The sequence below is a fragment of the Brachyistius frenatus genome, unplaced genomic scaffold, assembly GCF_029030835.1.
Source record: "Brachyistius frenatus isolate BFR_SWC_R1_liver_20210118 unplaced genomic scaffold, ASM2903083v1 Contig_232, whole genome shotgun sequence".
NCBI classification, from domain to species: Eukaryota; Metazoa; Chordata; class Actinopteri; family Embiotocidae; genus Brachyistius; species Brachyistius frenatus.
The window spans coordinates 225,990-247,444 of record NW_027210831.1 but is presented as its reverse complement, the minus strand read 5'-3'; the positions used below and the strand labels follow the sequence as shown (position 1 = coordinate 247,444).

The 21,455-nt window shown below is 40.8% G+C and overlaps 1 protein-coding gene across 1 annotated transcript in view; it reads right to left on the bottom strand.

Moving 5' to 3' along the window:
- LOC138633721 (abl interactor 2-like) overlaps window positions 1-21,455 on the bottom strand; it is a 37,451-nt gene that overhangs the window by 4,666 nt on the left and 11,330 nt on the right. The window contains exons 2-8 of the mRNA XM_069720111.1: window positions 19,458-19,625; window positions 13,073-13,249; window positions 12,557-12,574; window positions 11,723-11,826; window positions 4,156-4,308; window positions 1,610-1,734; window positions 27-356 (exon numbers count right to left, since the gene is read on the bottom strand). Of these exons, the coding sequence (XP_069576212.1) occupies window positions 27-356; window positions 1,610-1,734; window positions 4,156-4,308; window positions 11,723-11,826; window positions 12,557-12,574; window positions 13,073-13,249; window positions 19,458-19,625 (1,075 nt within the window). The remainder of the gene's footprint in view (window positions 1-26; window positions 357-1,609; window positions 1,735-4,155; window positions 4,309-11,722; window positions 11,827-12,556; window positions 12,575-13,072; window positions 13,250-19,457; window positions 19,626-21,455) is intronic.

Here is a 21,455-nt window from a genome sequence, read left to right as displayed (position 1 = left end):
GAGAGAAGGTTGCAGGCGAAACTCACCTTCGGCAGGTGATGAGGAGGAGGAAGAGGAGGACAGTGGAGGAGGAGGTGCAGGAGGAAGGAGAGGGGACAGTTCCGATTGGAGCTCGGCTGTGCCGGGGGAGGGGTTAGAAGGCGGGGAGGTGTCGGCGGCGGGCGCGTTTGATTGCGAGCTCGGCTGAGGAGACGGGTTGGCGTGTTGTGAGGGTGAGTTTGGTGGCAAAGGCGCGTTGGGTTGAGTTAAGGTTGTGGTGGAGGAGGAGGAAGAGAAGGAGGAGGGAGTCGGCGAGGGGGAGGGGGAGGAGTTAGGAGCAGTGGAGGAGGAGCTAGCAGGTCCAGCAGTTGGGGAAACTTCAGGAAAGAGACAAGGAAGGAAAAGAGGAAGGAGTGAAGAAGGAAGGTGAAAGAAGGGAGTTAGTGACAAAGTGCAAACCACAGCATACTTGTAAATATCTCAAGTACACATACAAAAAAAAAAAAATTAATAAATGTTCGTGTGGAGGTTTTTTTGTTGTTGTGATTTTGGGAATAAAAATGTTTGATTTTACAGCAGATTTTCTCAAAAAATTGTGACGTTTTGAGTGTTTTTCTTTTGCGGGAAAATTGCAGGAATTAAAAAAAAACTGCAAGTTGAGGAATAAAAAAAAATAGTGTTTTTCAATTATATAAAAAAATTATATGTAAACACTTCCTTATACAATAAGCACGCTGCACATCACAGACATATTTTACTTATTTATTTTTTAATCTATTTTTTTTTTACTTAGAGAACCATGGCAGCTCAAAATTACAAAAAAAACTCATAAAAGTGATATAGCTTTACAAAACAGACAGTCTGAGACTAATAACAATATAAAGGTAAAATCAGCTGTCAAAAGGAGATATTTAAATGCTGTTTAAATAATATTGATTCAACATATAGGCCTACTATATTTAAAAAACAAAGTGTATTCTCTTACAACTGGAAGTGTGTATAAAATGAATTTAACACAGTATACGTCATTCCAATAATAAGACCACATTTCACACAATCCCGGTCACTTCCAGGTTTTCCAGGTAGCTAGCATGGAGTTTTGATTGTGAGAGGAGAGGCAGTAGAGCGGTGCTGATTGTAAATGAGGACTTAGATTTGTTAATAAAGTGAGTTTTGTTTGGAAAGACTACTTTTTAATTTGCTTAATTATTGCGATTGCAATATTTCCTGGAGGGACTTGATTAACATTTTATTTTCTCTGTGAATGGAAAGACTAACATGAACTTTTCATTTAATGTCATATTTGCACTGATGAAAACAGAAGAAGAAATGAGAGGAAAAAGACTAAGTGAAAGGAAAAATAAAGAATAAAAAAGGAATAATGAATATTCCTGTTGTGCCGCATTGACATGAATACCATCACGTTAAACTCTGACAAACCACGACACCATTTCACAACACACAGACCAGACCAGCTGGAACAGAAACAATGATAAAAGACAGAAGACCAAAAAAACAACAACAACACAACGTTCCAGTAACGGATCGCTTTACAGAAGAAACCAGGAGGGACAGATGTAAAGTGTAGATGTGTGTGTCCTTTTCCTGTGTTTGTGTTTATGTGTGTTACCTGGGAAGGTGGAGGGCGGGGAGGGTGTCGGCACGGCGATGGGAATGCCCACGCTGCCGCTGCCACTGTTCTCCCTGCTGCTGCTCCGACTGCTGCTGCTGGGGTGGCTGCCTCCGCTGCTACCACTACACACACACACACACACACACACACACACACACACACACACACACACACACACACACACACACACACACACACACACACACACACACACACACACACACAATCAATATTGTGTGCAGGGATTTGTGCCATTTTGGATCCAGTTCCACATTAAACACCAGAACTCATTACGGTCTGTAATCAAACCTTCCCCTCGTGTTCTCTGTTCAGTTAGTCTCTCTAGTCTCTCTCTGACACTACCAGCCTAAAAACCCAGAAGTCAATGAAACGGCTGCAAAGAAATATCTGTAGCAAGGTTCTCACAGGCTCTTCCTTCAACACGTTTCTACAGTAGATATTTGAACATGAAGTTAACGAGCTCTCGGCCTGAGTCCATCACTGGTGTTACATCATATTTTGTGACCTGCAGTTGAGTGACAACTGCTCTGTCTCTAGGCAACATTAAGTGCAGCATGCATGCGAAATACCAGCATTTATTGAGCAGCTATTTACTTCAGTAAAATAAATGTTATTCTCCTTCAACGTTCACGCATTTATTTTTTAACAATGTTGCTTTATGTTGTGCCGTTCAGCAGATGCAGCACAGCCCTCCAGTGATGAGCAAACACTAACACATAGCAGTGACACAATACAAGCCAATATCTTTGGGTTTCAGGCAGTTGTTTGGACGAAAAAATGTATAATTGTGATGATAGTTTTTACTGTTTGTTTGATATTACATAATCTACAAAGAGTAATCTATTAATCGGGACAATAATTTGCAGACTAACTGATAATGAAAGTAATCTTCAGGCAAAACAAACTTTCCCTTCAGGTTTTCTATCAGTGTTTGGGTGTGTCCTCTCCATTTTTTCTTTCCTTAAAGGCATAAATTCAACTTTCTCCAGCACAAAGTAAAGCTCTCATTTAACCAATGAGTCAATCTTTAGATAGATTGTTAAATAGGCAGAAAGGACAAAGACAGACATTAATCAAACAGATAATAAAGGCAGAGATGGGAGGAAGGAGGATGGCTCACTGATGAAGATGAGACTGATGGACAGGAAGTCAGCTGCCTGCAAGGAAACAGCCCAGCAAACAACCGCAGTGAGTCGTTAGTGTCAGCACAGAAGCAATGAAACAATGCACACATGCAATCTGATTGGCTGAAGGCTCCAGAGTGACAAAGGCGAAGGTGGTGATTGGATGGGAAGGATTGCAGAACTGTCTGATGCAAAGGTTTGATTGGGCAACAGACAGTCAGGATGTAATTCATCTGTTCATTTACTAAATAATGTACATAAAGATAAACTCAAACAATGTTAAATAATAAAGTGAAGCAGGAGTCTGATTATCAGACTAATGTGCCATATACGATTTTAAAATGAGAATATTCTAAAACTGATTTCATCTAAACAAGTTTTTTCATTTAAATTTTCTTTTGAAAACAGTACTTATAGTTACAATGACATGCACATGGACAGTGTACGTCACCGATTCTCATTATCACCATGCATCAGCTCTAGCTGATCAACACCAAAGAGTTACTTTAGATGAACATGTAAACACTTTTAAAGAATTAAAAATGTATGAGTCAATGAAAAATGAAAAAGACTATGCTGTCCTCCTTTCCCATCCAGGAAACCAACATGCCTGCAGTTACATAATCATCAGAGGAGAGAAGATAAAGCTCCAAACTGAAAATGAATCCATGAATGAGAAGAAGTCGGTTAGTTGATGCTGTGAGGATGGAAGCAGAAAGTTAGCGCTGTGTGTCCTCTGTGTTCTCTCAACAACACCACTGCTGCACATATTTGGAGGACATTTGTAAATTTCATATGATCAGAGGGATTCACACATTTGTCCCGGACTAGAAGATGAAGCTCGATGGGAGGTTTAGGAAAATAAATAGCTTATAATCTTGTAAAAATGCCAACATGTCTATTCTGAATGTATCAGATAAACTAAATATTTTATTTGCCAGTTAAAAAACGAAATTTAGATTGTATATCCAATACTGTACTATGTAATCAAAAACAGAACAAAATATTATAAATTCAAGTTAAATTAATAGTACTATTAAATTTCCATTTAATTTTACTATTTCATCACATTTGAGAATCCCTCATGATATTGGCTGTTCATTTTTTCATTAATAATCAACTGCAATGACAAATGAAAATACTGTGTTTCAACTGAACCAACACTGAATGAACTGCGGTAGAACAACAGAGGAAACACTGGACAGCAGCACACTTTAGACATGCTGAGAAGCCAACGCAGAGGAAAGTGGGATGAAGTTCAACAATAAAGTCTGAAGAAAAGTGATATTACACCAGCAAAGAAAGCACTTTCAGATTGAGTTGTGTTGTGTAACTCCATGAGACGGAGAAACTGAGAAATCTGCTCTGGCAGCCATGTTTAGACGGCGACCCGGCTACCTGTATGTCCGGGGTCGATGGTTCAGGGTGGCGGTGCGGGCCGGACTTGGAAACTGCCCAGCAGCCAGATTGTTTCTGGTCGGGCTGGAGACGTAATCGTTGGGCACCACAGGGGGGCGTACTGGCTCCAGTGTCCTGTAGGGGGAGTTCTTCCTGTACATGCAAGAAGTAAGGGTGAAGACGGGGTTAACAGGGAGAAAAATGTGTCCCGGTACCCACAACCGAAGTCTTGAGCATTTTACTTGCTGCCAGGTCGTAGACAGGTCCCACCTACTACATAAGGCAAGGCAAGACAAGTTTATTTGTATAGCGCATTTCAACAACAAGGCAATTCAAAGTGCTTCACATAAAACCATTAAAAGCATCAAAACATCAGAAAAAGGAAAAGCAAATTTAAAAACAATTAAGAATATTGATCGAAACATTAAAAACAGTAATAAAAACAATAAACAAGCTAAAAAAATAGAATAAAAGTTGCAGTGCAGTTTAAGAAATAAAATACAGGAATAAAATGCAGAAATGCAGGAAATTGATCAACATCCTTGAGTCTGGTTCAATTGAAGGCAGCAAACAGAAAAGTCTTCAGTCTTGATTTGAAGCAGCTGAGAGTCTCAGCAGACCTGCAGCTTTCTGGGAGTTTGTTCCAGATATGTGGAGCAGAACAACTGAGCGCTGCTTCTCCATGTTTAGTTCTGACTCTGGAGACAGAAAGGAGACCCGTCCCAGACGACCTGAGGGGTCGGGATGGTTCAGAAGGTAGCAGCAGATCACAAATGTACTTTGGCCCTAAACCATTCAGTGCTTTATAAACCAACAGCAGGGTTTTTAAAGTCAATTCTTTGTTGGACAGGAAGCCAGTGTAAGGAGTGATAGATGAATGAAAAGTGGGGGATATTGGAGCCAAGTGTCCCAGAATATAACCAGCAGCAGGCAGTTTGAGCCAATTTTAAAGCTGTTAGAATTATCACCCTAACACTGCTACATGTCACATTATCCCATTGTTGTTTTTTTTTTCTTAAGGTGAGAAAGAAGTAATTTAGATTCATAAACTAACGTCTATTTGGAAATGTGAGAACCAGCTGATGTTTGCTGCTCTTTAGTGATTCTTTGCTGCTTCGGTTTGTTATCAGTAGTCAATGTAGTTCTAACCAAGCTCACTGTTACACTAGATGTTTCATATTTTCAATAAGTGTTAATTTGCTAACTGGGATTTTACTTTGAACAGTTAGCCAAAGTCAGTCATTCTATAGTTTTGTTTTGAATATATTTATTTTTCAATGTTAAAAAAAGTCAAACTTAAACTGGGAGCTATAGCTTACAATCTAAAGATAGTGTTTTTAGTAGTAAAGTTCCTTAATGTATGACAAATAAATATCCCTTAAACTGTCCTGTAGCTATGATTTAAATAGACCAAAAAAAAAAATGGTTAAATGAACACAGTTTCATTAGGGAACATATTTCCTTCTAATCAAATCAAGTTCAGTCAGTCTGTCTTGATTATGTCACAAAAACATGACAGATACATTAACAAACGTATACACTCAAAATTCCAATTATTTCAACATACTTCTATTTAGCAAGCCAAACATGTGCCTTGTTCATTTCTGTTAAACGTACTGTGCAGGATGAAGAAGAAACAGGATCATGCAACTAAACAGACTGAAATGGCATTTGCACGGTGTTTGAGCCTGGATATATCACTTCAATTAATATCTATTAAACTCTAACGTTAATCATAGTTAATGGAAAAGATTTTGCCAGGAAATTTAAAATTTTTACACAGTAGTGCTATTAAGAATCCACAGGAGAGCGCTCTAGAGCAATCAGGGCATTCGAGTATTAGCGGTCTGCTCTACGGAGCCATAAAAATTGTTCTAATTAAATCAAAGGTGACATAAAATGGTCACAGGTACACCTATAGCATCAGGATGGACACATGTAATCAAACATTATTTCAGCACTCAGTAGGTTGGTCCTCCTTCTTGCTGTGGGAGAAATGAATAAATCTGTGGAGGTCGTGTTTAAAAGGTCAGGGTGTATATTTAGAGAACTCCTCCAGCTTCACAGAACTGTAGAGAATAAAGACAAGTGAGCAGCATCAAAGAATAAAACACATGAAAATCAGACTGAAGACCGAGAGGAGTCAGAGACACATTCAGTGTGAAGAGTTCTCCTAAAATCACCACAAAAAAATGTTACTGAAGCATAAATAAACACAACTATAACTCTGAAATATGATTGTCTATTTCAAACAAAGACACACACAGAACAATAAATGACATTCATAATTTCTGTTGTATGTAACTGAAAGTGAAAACGAGACCTGAGCCTCCATTAGACAGGATTTATTTCTCCGGGGCAGATGATGTGGTTTTGTTATTACCTGCTCTGGTTAGTGATTTCATACGAGTCATTTTTGATCTCCTCCCCGGTAATTATTGCAGCTACAATTTCCTCCTTTTTAAACGCAAACTCTGTAATTTATATCCCATCTGGGGTCCCATCCATGTAATTTAAAGTGAATCTCTTTCATTAGCTCATTGTGAAATTTGGCTTTTGTGCAAAAATGAAAGAAATCTGATGAGAAAAGGCTAACAATAACACACAGGCCTATTTAGAATATAATGTGGTGACAAAAAGAAATGAAAGACGTCAGGAGAACTCCACCACGTGAGCTCATTAATGGGCTGTTAATTCCAGCAACAGGTGGGTACTGCTCTCTCTGAAGCCTGTTTTTATCCTGTATCTGTTTAAATGGTCAAATAAGTGCCAAGAAAAAGTATGCAGAATTATCTATTAGCTACTCCTCTTCATGTTGTACCTGTGGATGTACGGACATCGATCACTGGTTTACTGTGAGACGGAACAAAACCTAAAAGCGTGGTGCTTCCCAGGCAGGTTCCTAAGTGTCTTTCTTCTTGATTTTTGGTGTTTTATTTGCTTTGCGTTTCGTTTCATCCTTCTCAATGCCCAAGTCTACCTGGAACTGTAATTTCACAGTTTAAAATCCTGTTTGTATTGTTAATCCCATCTGAATGGAGCTTTAGACGAGAACACGGCAGAATGTGTAAAATTGTTTGTGAATATCCTTCTGGCTTGTTGCTGTTGTTGTTATTGTGTGGAAATGTGTGTGTGCTGTCTAAAGGCCTGTTGATTGCGGTATGATGCCAACTGACTGCTGTGTGTTTGTTCCTTGACTGTGTGCACATTTGTGCTTGTGTGAGAGGAGTGTGTGTGTGTATGTGTTTAGGTAGGAGGGAGGAGGAGGTGGAGGGGGAGGGGGGCACTTGGCTTGTTGACCACAGCTTAGCTCCAACCAACTGTGAGGCTGCTTCTGTTCACTCTTTTCTAGAAACGCACACACTCTATTTGCGACCGTTTTAGCCTGAATATAATATCAGAGTTATTTCTGGACATTAGGTATAAAAACAAAAAGTGTGTGTGTGTGTGTGTGTGTGTGTGTGTGTGTGTGTGTGGGGGGGGGTCATCTTAAAGTAGAGGATTAACGCAGAGTAGCACAGCGCTGAATCGAGGGTTGTTTGTAGGCTACTTTTTGTTCATGGCACCTTCAGCAGGGAAACAATCCTGCCACGTAATTAAGAGTCAGGGTACGACAGGCGGCTGATCAGCAGGCTGCAGGAAACAGGAAGGAACAGGAGGGTGAGATGGTGCTGCGCGAGCTGGCTCTGCTCAGTCAGCCAACCTGGCTGCACACACATACACATACAGTAATGTAGTGTACAAATATGGTCAGAAGTATTGTGATGAATAGTTTCGGGAAAACGAGCTAGAAAAGAATATGGATACTTCAAGTTTTTGTTAAATATGATGCTGCGGTCAGAAACTGGTTTACTTAGCTCAGCATAAATGTTAGACAGAAAAAAACCTGAGAAAAACATGACTGTGTTAAAGGTCCCTAATTGACAGATTTCTTTTGTTTGTTTAATCTGTGCATAGACAGAAATGTAGGTTACGTGTCAGACTATTTCTCAGAAAGGAGCGGTGACTGCAGGAAGTCACTTCCCGTGTTCCAAATGGTGGACGTACGAACCAACACTCACTATTGAGTGCATGAGTTCGTTCACACTAAAAGTATGGACACTGTGCAGTGCACTAAAAGTACTACTGATGTACTACAAAACAAATCCAAATAAATGAGTGTGAAATGATGGACACCTTTCACTTTTAACAGTCGCAGTCTTAGCGTTGCAGCAGAAAGGTAAGGGCCAACCGATCTGCAGCTGTTGCAGAACACCTCATGGTGTTTATTTTTCACTTCGTACGACCTTACTGCTGATGGACAGAAGCCATTAATCTCAAACAGGAGGTACAAAAACACATTCATTTCTGCAACGCTGCAGATATATTGGCAGGCGATGCATTCAAATGTTACAGTTCTATCCGTTAAGTGCAGAACGACAGTATGAGACAACACTACCCTGTCGAAATTCAAATACCACACAAGTGAGTGTCCTAACATGTGAGCGCACTAAATCTTCGTGTACAAAGGGAAGCAGCTCGCTCGGAATACAGTCACTGTTTTCAGCCTTTATGCTAAGCTAAGCTAACAGTATGATGGCTGCAGCTCTATATTATACAAGTATTATCCAAGTCTATCGAAGACAGAAGATCAGGAAAGCATACGGCGTGTGTCTCCCTCCTGTCTGAAATCCTGAGCTGACCAGCTGGCCCCCCATCTTCACGCAGATCTTCAACTAATCCCTGGAGCTGTGAAGTTCCTCCTGCTTCAAACGCTCCACTATCATCCCGGTTCCCAAAAAAACCTCCATCACAGGACTAAATGACTACAGACCCGTCGCCATGACGTCTGTAGTAATGAAGTCCTTTGTAAAAGTGTCCCACCTGAAGGACACTACAGGCCCCTTATTGGACCCCCCAGGCAAACAGGTCGGTGGATGATGCAATCAGCATGGGACTGCACTACATCCTGCAACACCTCGACTCCTCAGGGACATACTGTACACACGGATCCTTCAGCTAGGCGTTCAACACCATCATCCCGGACACCCTCCACATCAAACTCACCGTGCCAGCTTCCACCTGTCAGTGGATCACAAACTTCCTGACTGACAGGAGATGAGGCTGGAAACATCACATCCAGGATACAGACCGGAGGCTGAACAGATGGTCCTCTGGTGCCTATTTATGTTTTATTTGTCTATTTATGTCTGTCTGATGAGATTTTCAATACAGTGTGAGGCTGTTTGTAGTTGTCCTGTTTATCAGTAGTTGGACTGGCAGCAGCTCCTGGGGGATATTAATGTACTTAAACACTATGGGCCTGATTTATTAAAGGTTTGCATGTGGAAAATCACGTGGAAACTTCACACCACCTGCAAAAAAAAAGTCCAAGCTGATCTACTAACGACGTGCAGTGAGGATTTCAAATGTGCAATTTAACACACGTTGTCCATTTTGCGTGTTTGCCTGAATGCATATGTAATATTGGGCGTTTCTACTTGAAGATGAAAAATCCTGGGAGGGAAAATGTAAATACATAAATTTAGCACCCGCAATGATATTTACTAAACCTGACAGTAGAAATAGGAGAAGTGGTTGCATGTGAATTTTAGTACGACTGAAAGGCACGTATTAATCAGATTTGAACATCAGGAGAGACGGCTGCTATTATTGTGGTGAGGAGACGCAAGAAACCAAAGAATACGTTGAGAATGTGGTTTTACACCCGTGTAAACATTTTGGAGATGGCAGAGGCAAAAACTATTCAGACATATCGTCTGTCGAGAGATGACAGAGTTATTGAATGAGCTGAATGATGATTGACAGCCAACAACAAGGAGGAGCCATGAAATACCAGCAATTAAAAAACTTCTTCCAACTCAGCATTTTGCTGCCTCTGGGTGGTTCCAGCGTATCTCTGCTTGGATCTCCCTCCAGTCCTGTTATTCAGGTGTGATGTCACAGGTCCTGAATGAGTCCTGCAGAATTCACAGGTAGCTTCATCAGGTTCACGAGACCTCGGGAGACACTGAATGAAACATCACCTGCTCATCACAGAAAGATCTGGACCTGCTGATCGGTGTTTGTTGGAAGATCTCATCTTCCTTTGTTTGCCAACGTTTTAATTATAAGCCATTTTTATTATTATTTTTTAGCCTAATATCTTGCCATTTTCTCATAATTTCATCTATTGATGTTTTTGTTTATTCCCATTGACATCCTTGCTGATAATCTCCTATAGAGCGTTTCGTTCTTGTTATATTAATATTTATTAATTTCAATGGCATCAGATTTCCTTTTTTTTGTGGTCGTTCTGTTAGAGCGGCTGGAATCACTTTAACACATGCAAATACCTCATTTGAATAGAGTGATTTGCACCTGATATCAATCACCCGCGAAACGGTTGCAAAATAAACGTGCAAACTTTTGGAATAAACACACAATTTAGTACCCTTTATTTGAGATTTTTGTAAATCAGGCCCTTAGTCAAATCTGAATGCACAGAAATGATGCACATAGTTTTAGATTCATCATGACTTATACTTTCTGAGGATATCAACATCTCTGATGTCATTGTAAATACAAATCCATATATCTGCTTCAAAATCATAGTAAAAAGTCTTTAAAAAGTTTAAATATTTTTTAAGTTTTCTTCAGTGTCACAGCAATCCAGTGATAAACGTCTCTACATCAGTAGCTAAACTTCAAACAGGAACTGGTAAGAACTAATTAAGCATACCTGTAATGGGTACAGTTTGACAAAATCTGAATATATTCAGGCTAAAAATGGGCTCAAGTTGTAGCCCACAGCTACAACAGGAGCAGATACGGGGGGTGTTTAGTTCCTGCAGTACCGGAGAGAAAGAAGAAAGGCGTGAGAGGAGAAGATCTGAGGAGATGGAGTAAAAGGGGGGAAATAGATGCAAAGAAAGTGAGACAGCTGAAGTGAGAAGAAGGGTATGAACGAAGGGAGTGAATGGAGATGAAGATAAGGAGAGAGAGGGAAGGAGGGATACAGCTGGGTGACCTAGATGTTTGAGGGGAGAGCACACAATGCATGACGTTATTCCTCTGAGCACTGTGTGTGTGTGTGTGTGTGTGTGTGTGTGTGTGTGTGTGTGTGTGTGTGTGTGTGTGTGTGTGTGTGTGTGTGTGTGTGTGTGTGTGTGTGTGTGTGTGTGTGTGTGTGTGTGTGTGTGTGTGTGTGTTTGTCATTCCCCTCTGCCAGGTCAAATCTGTAATAAGCTCGCCGCAGGATGCTCCGTCCTTCCAGAAGAGACAAACGCACAAAAACTGCAGCAAGATCACAAGCGACTTATTTCACGTGTGTCACTGTTCACAGTTCTCTATTTACATTTTCAGAAAAGTCACATATACATAGAAAATACCACATTAAACAGATGTCGTTCACACATTCACAACACAAACAATTGGAAAACAAAACAGAGAATTTTTAAATCCAAGAGTAACACTGAGTAAATTCAGTCAGCTATGAAAACACAAGACAAACAGACATGGAAGGATCAGTTGGGGTGAATGTCAGACGTACAGGTAGGGGAGTGTTGGTGTTCGGTTGAGTACGTACCCTAAGATGCCCTTGCCGGCCCTCGGAGGGCTGGGTGGTTTCTGGGTGGGGGGGTTGGTTCGGGATAGACCCCCTCCTAGTTTTGTGTTCTGCTGGCCGTTCACCTGTGAAAGCACACACAGCAGTAAAAGGTCACTACTGAGCTGGGCTCGGCCTTTCAGAAAGCCCAGTGTGCAGAACTTAATGTAACTAAACACTGATGAACCAAGAAACATTATGACCACTGAGTCCGATCCGAGATATAAACAATAAAAGGGGCTTCATCTCACAAAATACATTCTATATTGACCTAAACAGACTCAAACGAAAAGTGAGATATGGAACGTTAACTTTTACTTCCTATTTTCTTGTTTTGGTGTTTATATTTTTTTTCAGAATTTTAATTACTGATTTTTAAAACATTTTATTGTTGCAATTCTATATTGTCCATTTTATTTCTCCTACATTTTTACTAGTTTTCATTATTTTAATTATTCATTATCAGTTTGTATGCTTGTGTATTTGTCTGTTTTTTTTTCCCTTTTTTCAACGTGTTGCTCTGAAGTGAAGCACTTTGGGGCTGCAGGCTTGTATGAAAGGTGCTGAACAAATAAAGCTGAGTTAAGTTGAAGATAAATACCAAAAAAATAATGTGTACCTGCTGCCCAAAAACATCTACTCTACACTGTATGTCCCCAGTTATTTGTGGCACGCTGATGAGTTAACTTTGTGTCTCTCCAACGAGTTGCTCATTGACCAGAACGACGGTCCACATGAATCAAATGAAGGTCCCAAAGTTTTAAAAAGATACAAATAGTTCGGAGGTGCTCCACAGGTGTTGTTTTGCATCCTTACCTTGAACCTCAACAACCACTTAACACATCGATGGCAGCAGAAGTGAACAAGAAAGAGAGAAGAGGAGAAAGTCTGGAGGTCAGTGACGGAGTGCAACAGCATCATGCAAACGTGAACAGCTATCAGAAAGACAGAGCAGAGATCACACCGCGGAAATAGAGAGGCAGATGAGCTGGAATACAGACAGAGATGGGCTGCTTGACGTGATGCAGCTCAAACAGTGAACAGTGCAACTTAAATAAGAGTTATTAAACACTAGATAATTAATGCTAGTTGTCATACAAATGGTTTTTTTCCACATTATTCTACATATTTAGTGACACAGTGACTGTGAACACTCAGTCATGCAAGTTTAGATCCAATCATTTTGAAGGTGCAATCATCTTTTATAACTTATTTTTTAATAATGGGAATGGTTTTAAATTTTTGCTTTTTTATTTAACATTCTTATGTGCTACACAAATGAAGTTTATCAAACTTTTAAAATCCATATTTTAAAAAAATGATTCTATCCACCTTAACTCCGTGTCCGATATCATCCAGCACACTGTAGTCGATGGGCTTCCTGATGTAGCGCACCGGCCTCTCCTGATTGGCCGGAGCGACGATTTTATGGGAGCGCGTTGTGTTCTTGTTGGTGGTCAGGATGCCGATCTCCCGCCTCGCCACCTTCTCCTTGTGAATGTCAACGGTCTGAGAGGAAGAAGAGGGAGGAAGAGTGAATAATTAATAACTGATGACTGCACTGTGGTTGTTTGAACTCCGTTTCACCTCCAATCAGTGTCAAATCCCCTGGATACACCTGTACATCACTGAAGTAAGGGGGAGGAGTTAAACCACTGCAGGTCAAGTTATCTCTTTAGGCCAAGATAAGTTATTACTGACATAAATAGTAGGTTACTGATTGAGGCCAGAAGAGGCATCAGGTTATAACGTGTGACGGATCCAACCTGAAATTACATTAGTGACAAACCTCTGTGTCTATACTACAAGTCTGCAGGCCTGCAAGCCGCTCAGTGAGGATGGACTTTTGTCAGAGACAATGCCAACATGCTGCTGTTTAGAGGGTTTATCATGATTACTATCTCAGCTTAACCCCTTAGGATGCTGACATCAGCAGTAAACACAAAGTCCAGCTGAGGTTGATGGGAATGTCATCCGGATGGAGGTTTTCCTCTGCCATAAACCAAACAAGATGAAGGCACAAGATGTAGAGTAAGAAGATCGCCAAACTGATTCCAATTCATCCCGAGGGGGAACATGAACATCTCAACCCTTCTAGCGCTTGTTCAGATCTGGTGGATCGACCACTGTCATTGATCCAAAATGAGGTTTGTTGGGATGACTCCCTTCAGGATTATGAATTTGGCATTACCATGTTTCTTTGCTACATGAACATGCTTGTCTGATAAAGACAGGCAGCAACTGATGTCTGTAGAACAGCTGATAAGAGTTCAAACTGCACATTTCATTCATTGCATTTTTCCTCTTTGAGACAACAACACACTTGTAAAAATGTTTACTCTAGAACAGGGAGCCATTTATACACTGACATTATCATATGAATACTTTCTGAATGACTAGTGTGTGTGTGTGTGTGTGTGTGTGTGTGTGTGTGTGTGTGTGTGTGTGTGTTAAAGCTGCACCACAGTGACAGAGCTCTGGTTGTGCCACTCAGTTTTTTCTCATGAAAATACTGACACTATTATTTTAATCATTGATTATTGTTTCATTTGTTGTATTTATTAATTAATTATATTGTTTATAAAAAGTCTGTAATAACTTGTTAAAGTCTGCAGTGGTGTCTTTCCTTTATTTTTTCACCAACGGTACAAAACCCCACAAATGTATTTGGTGTGAGAAACGCATTTCACGCCGCTCTGTGATTTCACACATTTTTGGAGAAGTGGATTTTATTAATATGGATGAAAACCTGTTCTTCAAGCCTGGAGTCACAAACAAGTACGAACCATATTCAGTGTTGCATTACCTTCAGATACACAAAGATTTCTTGGTTTTCTGTTGAAAACGTAATATCTTTGACAGAACTAGATGTATGAAAATGTCACTTTAAATAATAATTTTCACTATCATCTGACATTTTTCAGACTAAACCAGTGGTCACCAAGTGGAGTCCAAGTAGTGGACTGGAGTCCAAGTAGTGGACTCCAGTCCACTACTTGGACAGGCTTCCACTTGTACTGCAAAGTGTTCAGTGTTAAAATAGTAATGAGTCTTACAATTTGAAGAGGAAAGTGAGGGCAGCCATCTTCTGTCATCTGCAGTTACTGTGCGAGAGATTGCCATTCCAGAGGAGGCCTTTTCAGCCACTCAAGGAAATGTTTCAACACCTAAGCAGCTACACCATTGTCTCCTGAGACATACGGATGCCAACGATATCATGTAGAAGTGCTTATTATACTTTGAATATCCTAAAAATGAACATGGGGTTGTCCTCGAGGACGCATATCCAGTTTACAAAAGATATGGATGTAAAGTTGAAAGGGAGACATACTTCCCTTTTTTTTGTTTTTAAGTTTTCTATTTCATAACAAAGTGTTTGTGTAATCAAAAAGCACCCTTCTGTTTCCAGTCTTTTCAGGGTCACATTAACTGATCATAATAATAATAATTGTGAAATACCGTAAAGCAGGATGCTGTGATATTTTCTGAGACGTTTAATATTCTGTGAAAAACTGTTGCAGCCCCAGTAAAAAAAAACAAGAAAACAAAACAGTGTTCAGAGAGGAGTTGACACATAAATACGCCTTTATTCTCCCTACAATAAATGCAGCGAGGCCTTCACGTCCGATCTCCACAGACTGTTGCCGGCTGTGGCAACATTGGAACGGCACGAAGACGCAAAAGACTTTAAAGAAAATGTCTTGCAACTGTCTGAGGTAAGGACAAGAAAAATAAATGAACACAAAGCCCAGCACGATCGCTGTCCTCACCGCAGTCCTTCATAGCTCAACAACATGCAAACAAGCATTTACTGAACAATTACATTAAGTACAAGTTGTTGCCATGTGACTCCTTCGTGCTACTTTTTTCTTGATTACATTGCTGACTGCATCCCATAGTTTTGTGTCATTTACTGACAACTGCTTATAAAGAAGTAGTCAAAGCAAAGTATCAGGAGAAATAAATCATAGGAGTAAATGTAGTACAATTGGTCCTTGGGGAGCTGAAAAGCATTAAGATGCTGCCAGTGTATTTTACACTCAAAAAACAGGATGTGGGGGTGTTTTGACATGCTGTAAACTACACTGGAGAGCCAAAACATTACCATGACTCACAGATAAAGAACATGTGTCAATTATCTCAAAGCAACAGCAACATGTCAAGTAAGAGTAAAGAAAAAAGAAAGAAAAGAAAAACAGTTTGCAGTACAAAGATGAGGTGAATATGTGGAACACAAATGAACTCCAATGCTCAGGTGATTTTAAATTTGATAGAATGTCCAGTATTTGAACAAAGGAGGCTCAGGTGGTACAATGGGTTGGCTAGAAAGTGCTAATTTGGTGGTTCAATCCCTGGCTCCTTCTGTCCTCAGTGTCCTCGGGCAAGACACTGAACCACACGTGTCTCCTGATGGCAGCTATAGATGTACGAATATGTTTGTTTGAAATTGTAAAGCGCTAAACCGCAAAGGTAAAAAGGCTCCGTTTGGGTTTCCACTTCAAGTCAAATGTCATATTCCCTGACTTTCACTGACTGATAACTCCATGACCTGTAATGAACAGATAATCAGTCGCCTTTGTGCTGATCAGAGAAAAAACAAGCACTTTATTTTATTCCCAGAAATGTGAGAGCTTTATTTAGTAGTTTACAGGTGTTTCCTATTGAGGTGTTTTTTGATACCTATTTGAATAGATCAATAGCAGTTTTCTAAACTTTACATGTGGCTTTTCTGTCATTTACTTAACTGATCTTTGAAGTCATCGTTTTGTAGCCAAAACTCTTGAAATTTCCATTTTCCTGCATGTTTGCCTTCGTTAGCAGCTACAGGAAAAAAGGATATATTGACTGAAGTGATTGTTGATGAGCGGGAAGGAGATAAAACCACTGTAAATAACACTGGATAGAAAAATACTTCATGGAAAATATAACTAAAATTCAAACATACTACAAACATAAGTCCATGATTTTCCATGACTTGGGCCAAAGAAAGGGCAAAATCCTTCATCTTTGCATGTCTGGAAAGGAATGTTTTATAATTCCATGATATTCCAGAAATGTCCCACCCGGAGGGACCCTGCGCTTTATAAGTGGATTCCATTTACCTCGTAAAACATTCACTATCTACAGAGTCACTCTGGGAAGAATCTGAGGAGCACGTGTTCTGTGCTACGACTGCGTTTGGATATTCCCGCTTCATGTTACATGACTACTGTGCTGGCTGCTTACTGCAGCCTAAAAATGCAAAATGGATTATAAAAGATCATCTCAGTGTGATTCCTCGCTGCACGAAGCGGTCGCCTACATAACAGATGTGACTGTGTCTCAGTGAACAGAAAGCGGTAATTATGACGTGCAACCAGAGCCTGGCCTGACATAAGAGGAAGAGAAGCATCTCATTATTTCTGCATGCAGAGTATTCTGATTCTACTGATTATTCAGAGGTCTGAGGAGGAGAATGGAGCCTCTGTACCAGTGAAAACTGTGATTTTATTCCTCCAAGTTACTCTATAAAAAGGGCTGTTGAGGATTTCAATGTTCGGTGAATGACAACACTTCTTTCTCTGCACGAGTGCGCACCGAACGACGAGTCAGCCTGCTGAGTTTATCTAGGAATATGCTGGAGAGCGCTGCAGTGTGAGATGTGTGGGTGCCGCAGAGTTGTTGTGTAAGTCGGATCAGATCCCTGGCGATGCCTCACGCAAACACACAAATAAAACCACCTGTAGGTGTGATCGCACCCAACAGTGTCGAAGCTACACCAGCTTCTCTTTGTCTTCCCAGGTTTTGCATTTAAATGAAAGTGGTTACTGTACTATTCCTGTGGTAACCTGATATTTTAGATGTTATGTAATAAAGAACTGAATAATACGAATGAGGTAATAGTGGATTCAGAGAAACCCTCCAGTAGAAACCAGATTTCTTAGCCACACGAGATATTAGTGCCTGTTTAAATGTTCTCAATCTGTAGGTTTACTTAGACAGTGTCCTGCTTTGGAACTAGTTAGCAAACACCTGTCTACTTGATTTTAACACGATCTTGGTGTTTGTCACTCGATATCAGCCCACACTGCTGAGCGAGTAGTGTACAGGGGCTTTTTAAAGCTTTCCTCTGAAACCAGCCACCTGCTGTTATTAATATTGATGCTACAAAAGCAGAAAGTAAAACAAAAGTAGTTGTAGTTGACAGCTAACCAACAAGCAGAAAGTTATTATAAACCTCTGTAAAGCTGAGAGCTGCAGATTCAGCAGATAATTCTTGGTTTCCAGAAGCACCTTTCACATCACATGCTGTTTTTACATTCATAAACATACTGACATCGGTTATCAAAGTCCTGTCTGCTTCAACCCTGGCACCAACAAGAAATATTGCCATCAAACCCAAATGTTCATCAGACTCTTGCGTGCACAGAAAAACAACAATACATGTTCGGTGTTTCCCATACGTACACGTTGACGACACATTTCAGCATTTTGAGTGTTATTTATTGTTTAATGCGTCCGAGAGAATGACGCAATAGTTTCAGTGGAGGATCTCCCCTCCCTCTCTCTACACTTCATCTGCTCTGTGCCAGGTGAGTGTAGCAGGGTTTGAAGCTCCGCCCTTCGAGAAACACACAGAGACCAGAGGACAGAAACTAGCATGACTCTCCGTGCCTGTAAAAACGCAGCAGAGACTCTCTGAAAAGCTGAAAGAAAACGAGTGCTCATAGATCAGGTAAATAAAGGAAATACAATTTGATTGGCTGGACTGCAACCCCGGGACCCGAGCGATAAATTAGGGATGGGCATGGAGGGGGGGGGGGGGGTCGAAGGGGAAACACAGGATTTCAATTTCAGTAAATCTTGTTACGCTGTATTTGACACTTTTCATGTCACTGCATTTGGGGAACATCTGTGTAATTGTTGATACAGAAAATGAACCCACCCTGCTAAACTGTGTACACATCAATCACACGCTGTACCACCCACCACAAGTACATTTTCAACCTATGGAAACATTGACGTTACTTCACTCTGGCCACTTTTTGCTGTTAAATTCCCTCTGCAGTTTATTACTGCTGCATCTCTATATTTTTGTAAGTGCTAAATCCTCCTGAGATGAATTCTGGGCTGCCGCACTCGGCTTTACACAGCGAGGACAGCGGCGTCCAGAGAGCAGGGAACATAAATGAGCCTGCATGCATACATGATTACATATTGTGTGCTTTCATCCATGAGCCCTCTCACTATAAATAACAGAGCGGTGTATGATTTTATGCACCATGTGTAGCCATGCCTCTGTTCATGCCCACGTATACACACACACACACACACACACACACACACACACACACACACACACACACACACACACACACACACACACACACACACACACACACACACACATGCGGGCAGATTTCACATTTCAAAGGAAGTGTTTTTGAATTTCACAGCATTTTTCAGTATCAATGTACCTGTAGACACCTGACGTGGATAATCGAGGTGGTGTGGGCAGGTGTAATGAAGCAACGAACAATCAAGTCTTCTTATTTGTGTGATTTTAACACATTTACGTATTGGGAGATAAATTGTGAATCCCTTAAAATGTAAATTTACCATGCAGGCAAACCAAACGATTTCCCGGTGTTTGACTTTGATATTCAGGAACGTGTGGCATTTCCTCCGCTGTTTTCATCCTCTCAGATGAAATGAGAACATTAAAAGGTCACCGAACCTGTGAAATGTGGTTGACGGAGCTCTCCATGCGGCGGAGCTGCGAGGCCTGGATGTCCAGCATTTGGAGCACGTTGTTGGCCAGCGTGTTGATGAGGTACGCGACGCTGGCCAGAGACTGCGTGGTGTAGCTCTTGGTCTCCTCCAGCGCTTGTTGCTTGTCTGCAGACTTCAGGGAGAAGAGAGACAGATTCAGGACAGCAGGCATTTAATGTGGCCACTTTATTCACATATGCAGAAGAATTTGTTTTATTTATGAACAAGGAATATGAAAAATCACTGTCAGAGTTCATAACTGACATAAAGTCAGATGCTAATCTTGTTCTTTTAAACCTGTTGAGTCATTTTTGTTGTTCCCCTTTGATATGGAGGACAATTACTTTAAATATAAACTGATATGCTGATTATCTTTTGATCAATTTACTGTTTGGTCGACAAACATATTTTGTGTATTATGGATTAATGTGACGTTTGATCTCCAAGAATGGCAGAACATTTAAATAAATATGTGTCATAATTCATTGGCTTTCACAGAGATAGAGATGCACACACAGAAGACAGACACTGTGATTTGTGCTTGAACGTCACATTCAGCATTTTAACAAGTGAGACAGACTGTGTGTGTGTGTGTGTGTGTGTGTGTGTGTGTGTGTGTGTGTGTGTGTGTGTGTGTGTGTGTGTGTGTGTGTGTGTGTGTGTGTGTGTGTTTGCATGACTGCCTTTGTCAGTGGGCATCAGCATGTATGTAACTACATGTGAGTACATTAATGTTTCTTCATGTGTGTATCTTACAGCAGGGCTGATATATAGGGAATGTGCATATGTGCTTGTACATCTATCATTGTGGGGACAATTTGCATTTTGGGTGGTCTAGACTAGAGACCAGAATCAGGTTTAGGTTAGGGTTAGACATTTACCAGTGATGCTCCATGTTAGGTAAGGGGAATGCATTAAATGCATGCATTTATGGTCCTCACAACTAGGGAAAGAACAACACGTGTGTGTGTGTTTGCTGAAGCCCGATGTAGGTCAGTGTGAACTCATTCATGCCCGAGGTTGACAAGAAACACACTGACACCCATGTGTGTCTCTCTCTTACACGCACGCACGCACACACACACACACACACACACACACACACACACACACACACACACACACACACACACACACACACACACACACACACACACACACACACACACACACACACACACACACACACACACACACACACACACACACACACACACACACACACACACACACACACACACACACACACACACACACACACACACACACACACACACACACACACACACACACACACACACACACACACACACACACACACACACACACACACACACACACACACACAGTGTCATCGGCTCAGATGACCTACAACCCTACATTCATTCAGAGATCAAACAATTACAAATTTCTTCCATTATGTAACGGCGAAGGAAGACATTCAATTCTGATTGGCTTGAAGAGGTGTCAATCACAGTGACACAACGCCCGTTCAATTGCTGTACTTGGAAGCATTTGAAGTTTCCTTTGTTCCAGACTAAAAACAAAAGTCACACAAGGAGAGGAAGTCACGACAAATCTGCAAAGACCTGTTTTACAGAAGACGTGGACTCGTCATTGATGGCCGCGTTCCACTTAGAGGAAGTCCTGCTTTTGTGAATGTTCACTGACGTGGATTACCGTAGACACTAAATGGAACTGAAACACCATCAACCTGTGCGTTCCCTGCAGCAAAAAAGTCAAGACGTCTTCCAATGAGAGAGGTCTATGAGAACGGAACCAAAGAATAACAATACCAGCGAGTGCCACTAGAGGTTGACTCCAAAAAGTCTTCGGCTCCATAGACTCCCATTCATCTTCTCTCATGAAATTTGAAATCAATACAAAAAATGTTCACTACTTTTTTTGGTGTTGCTAGCTAAAGTCACTGCTTCTTATTCATTTTCTGGTGGTCCATCTAAAA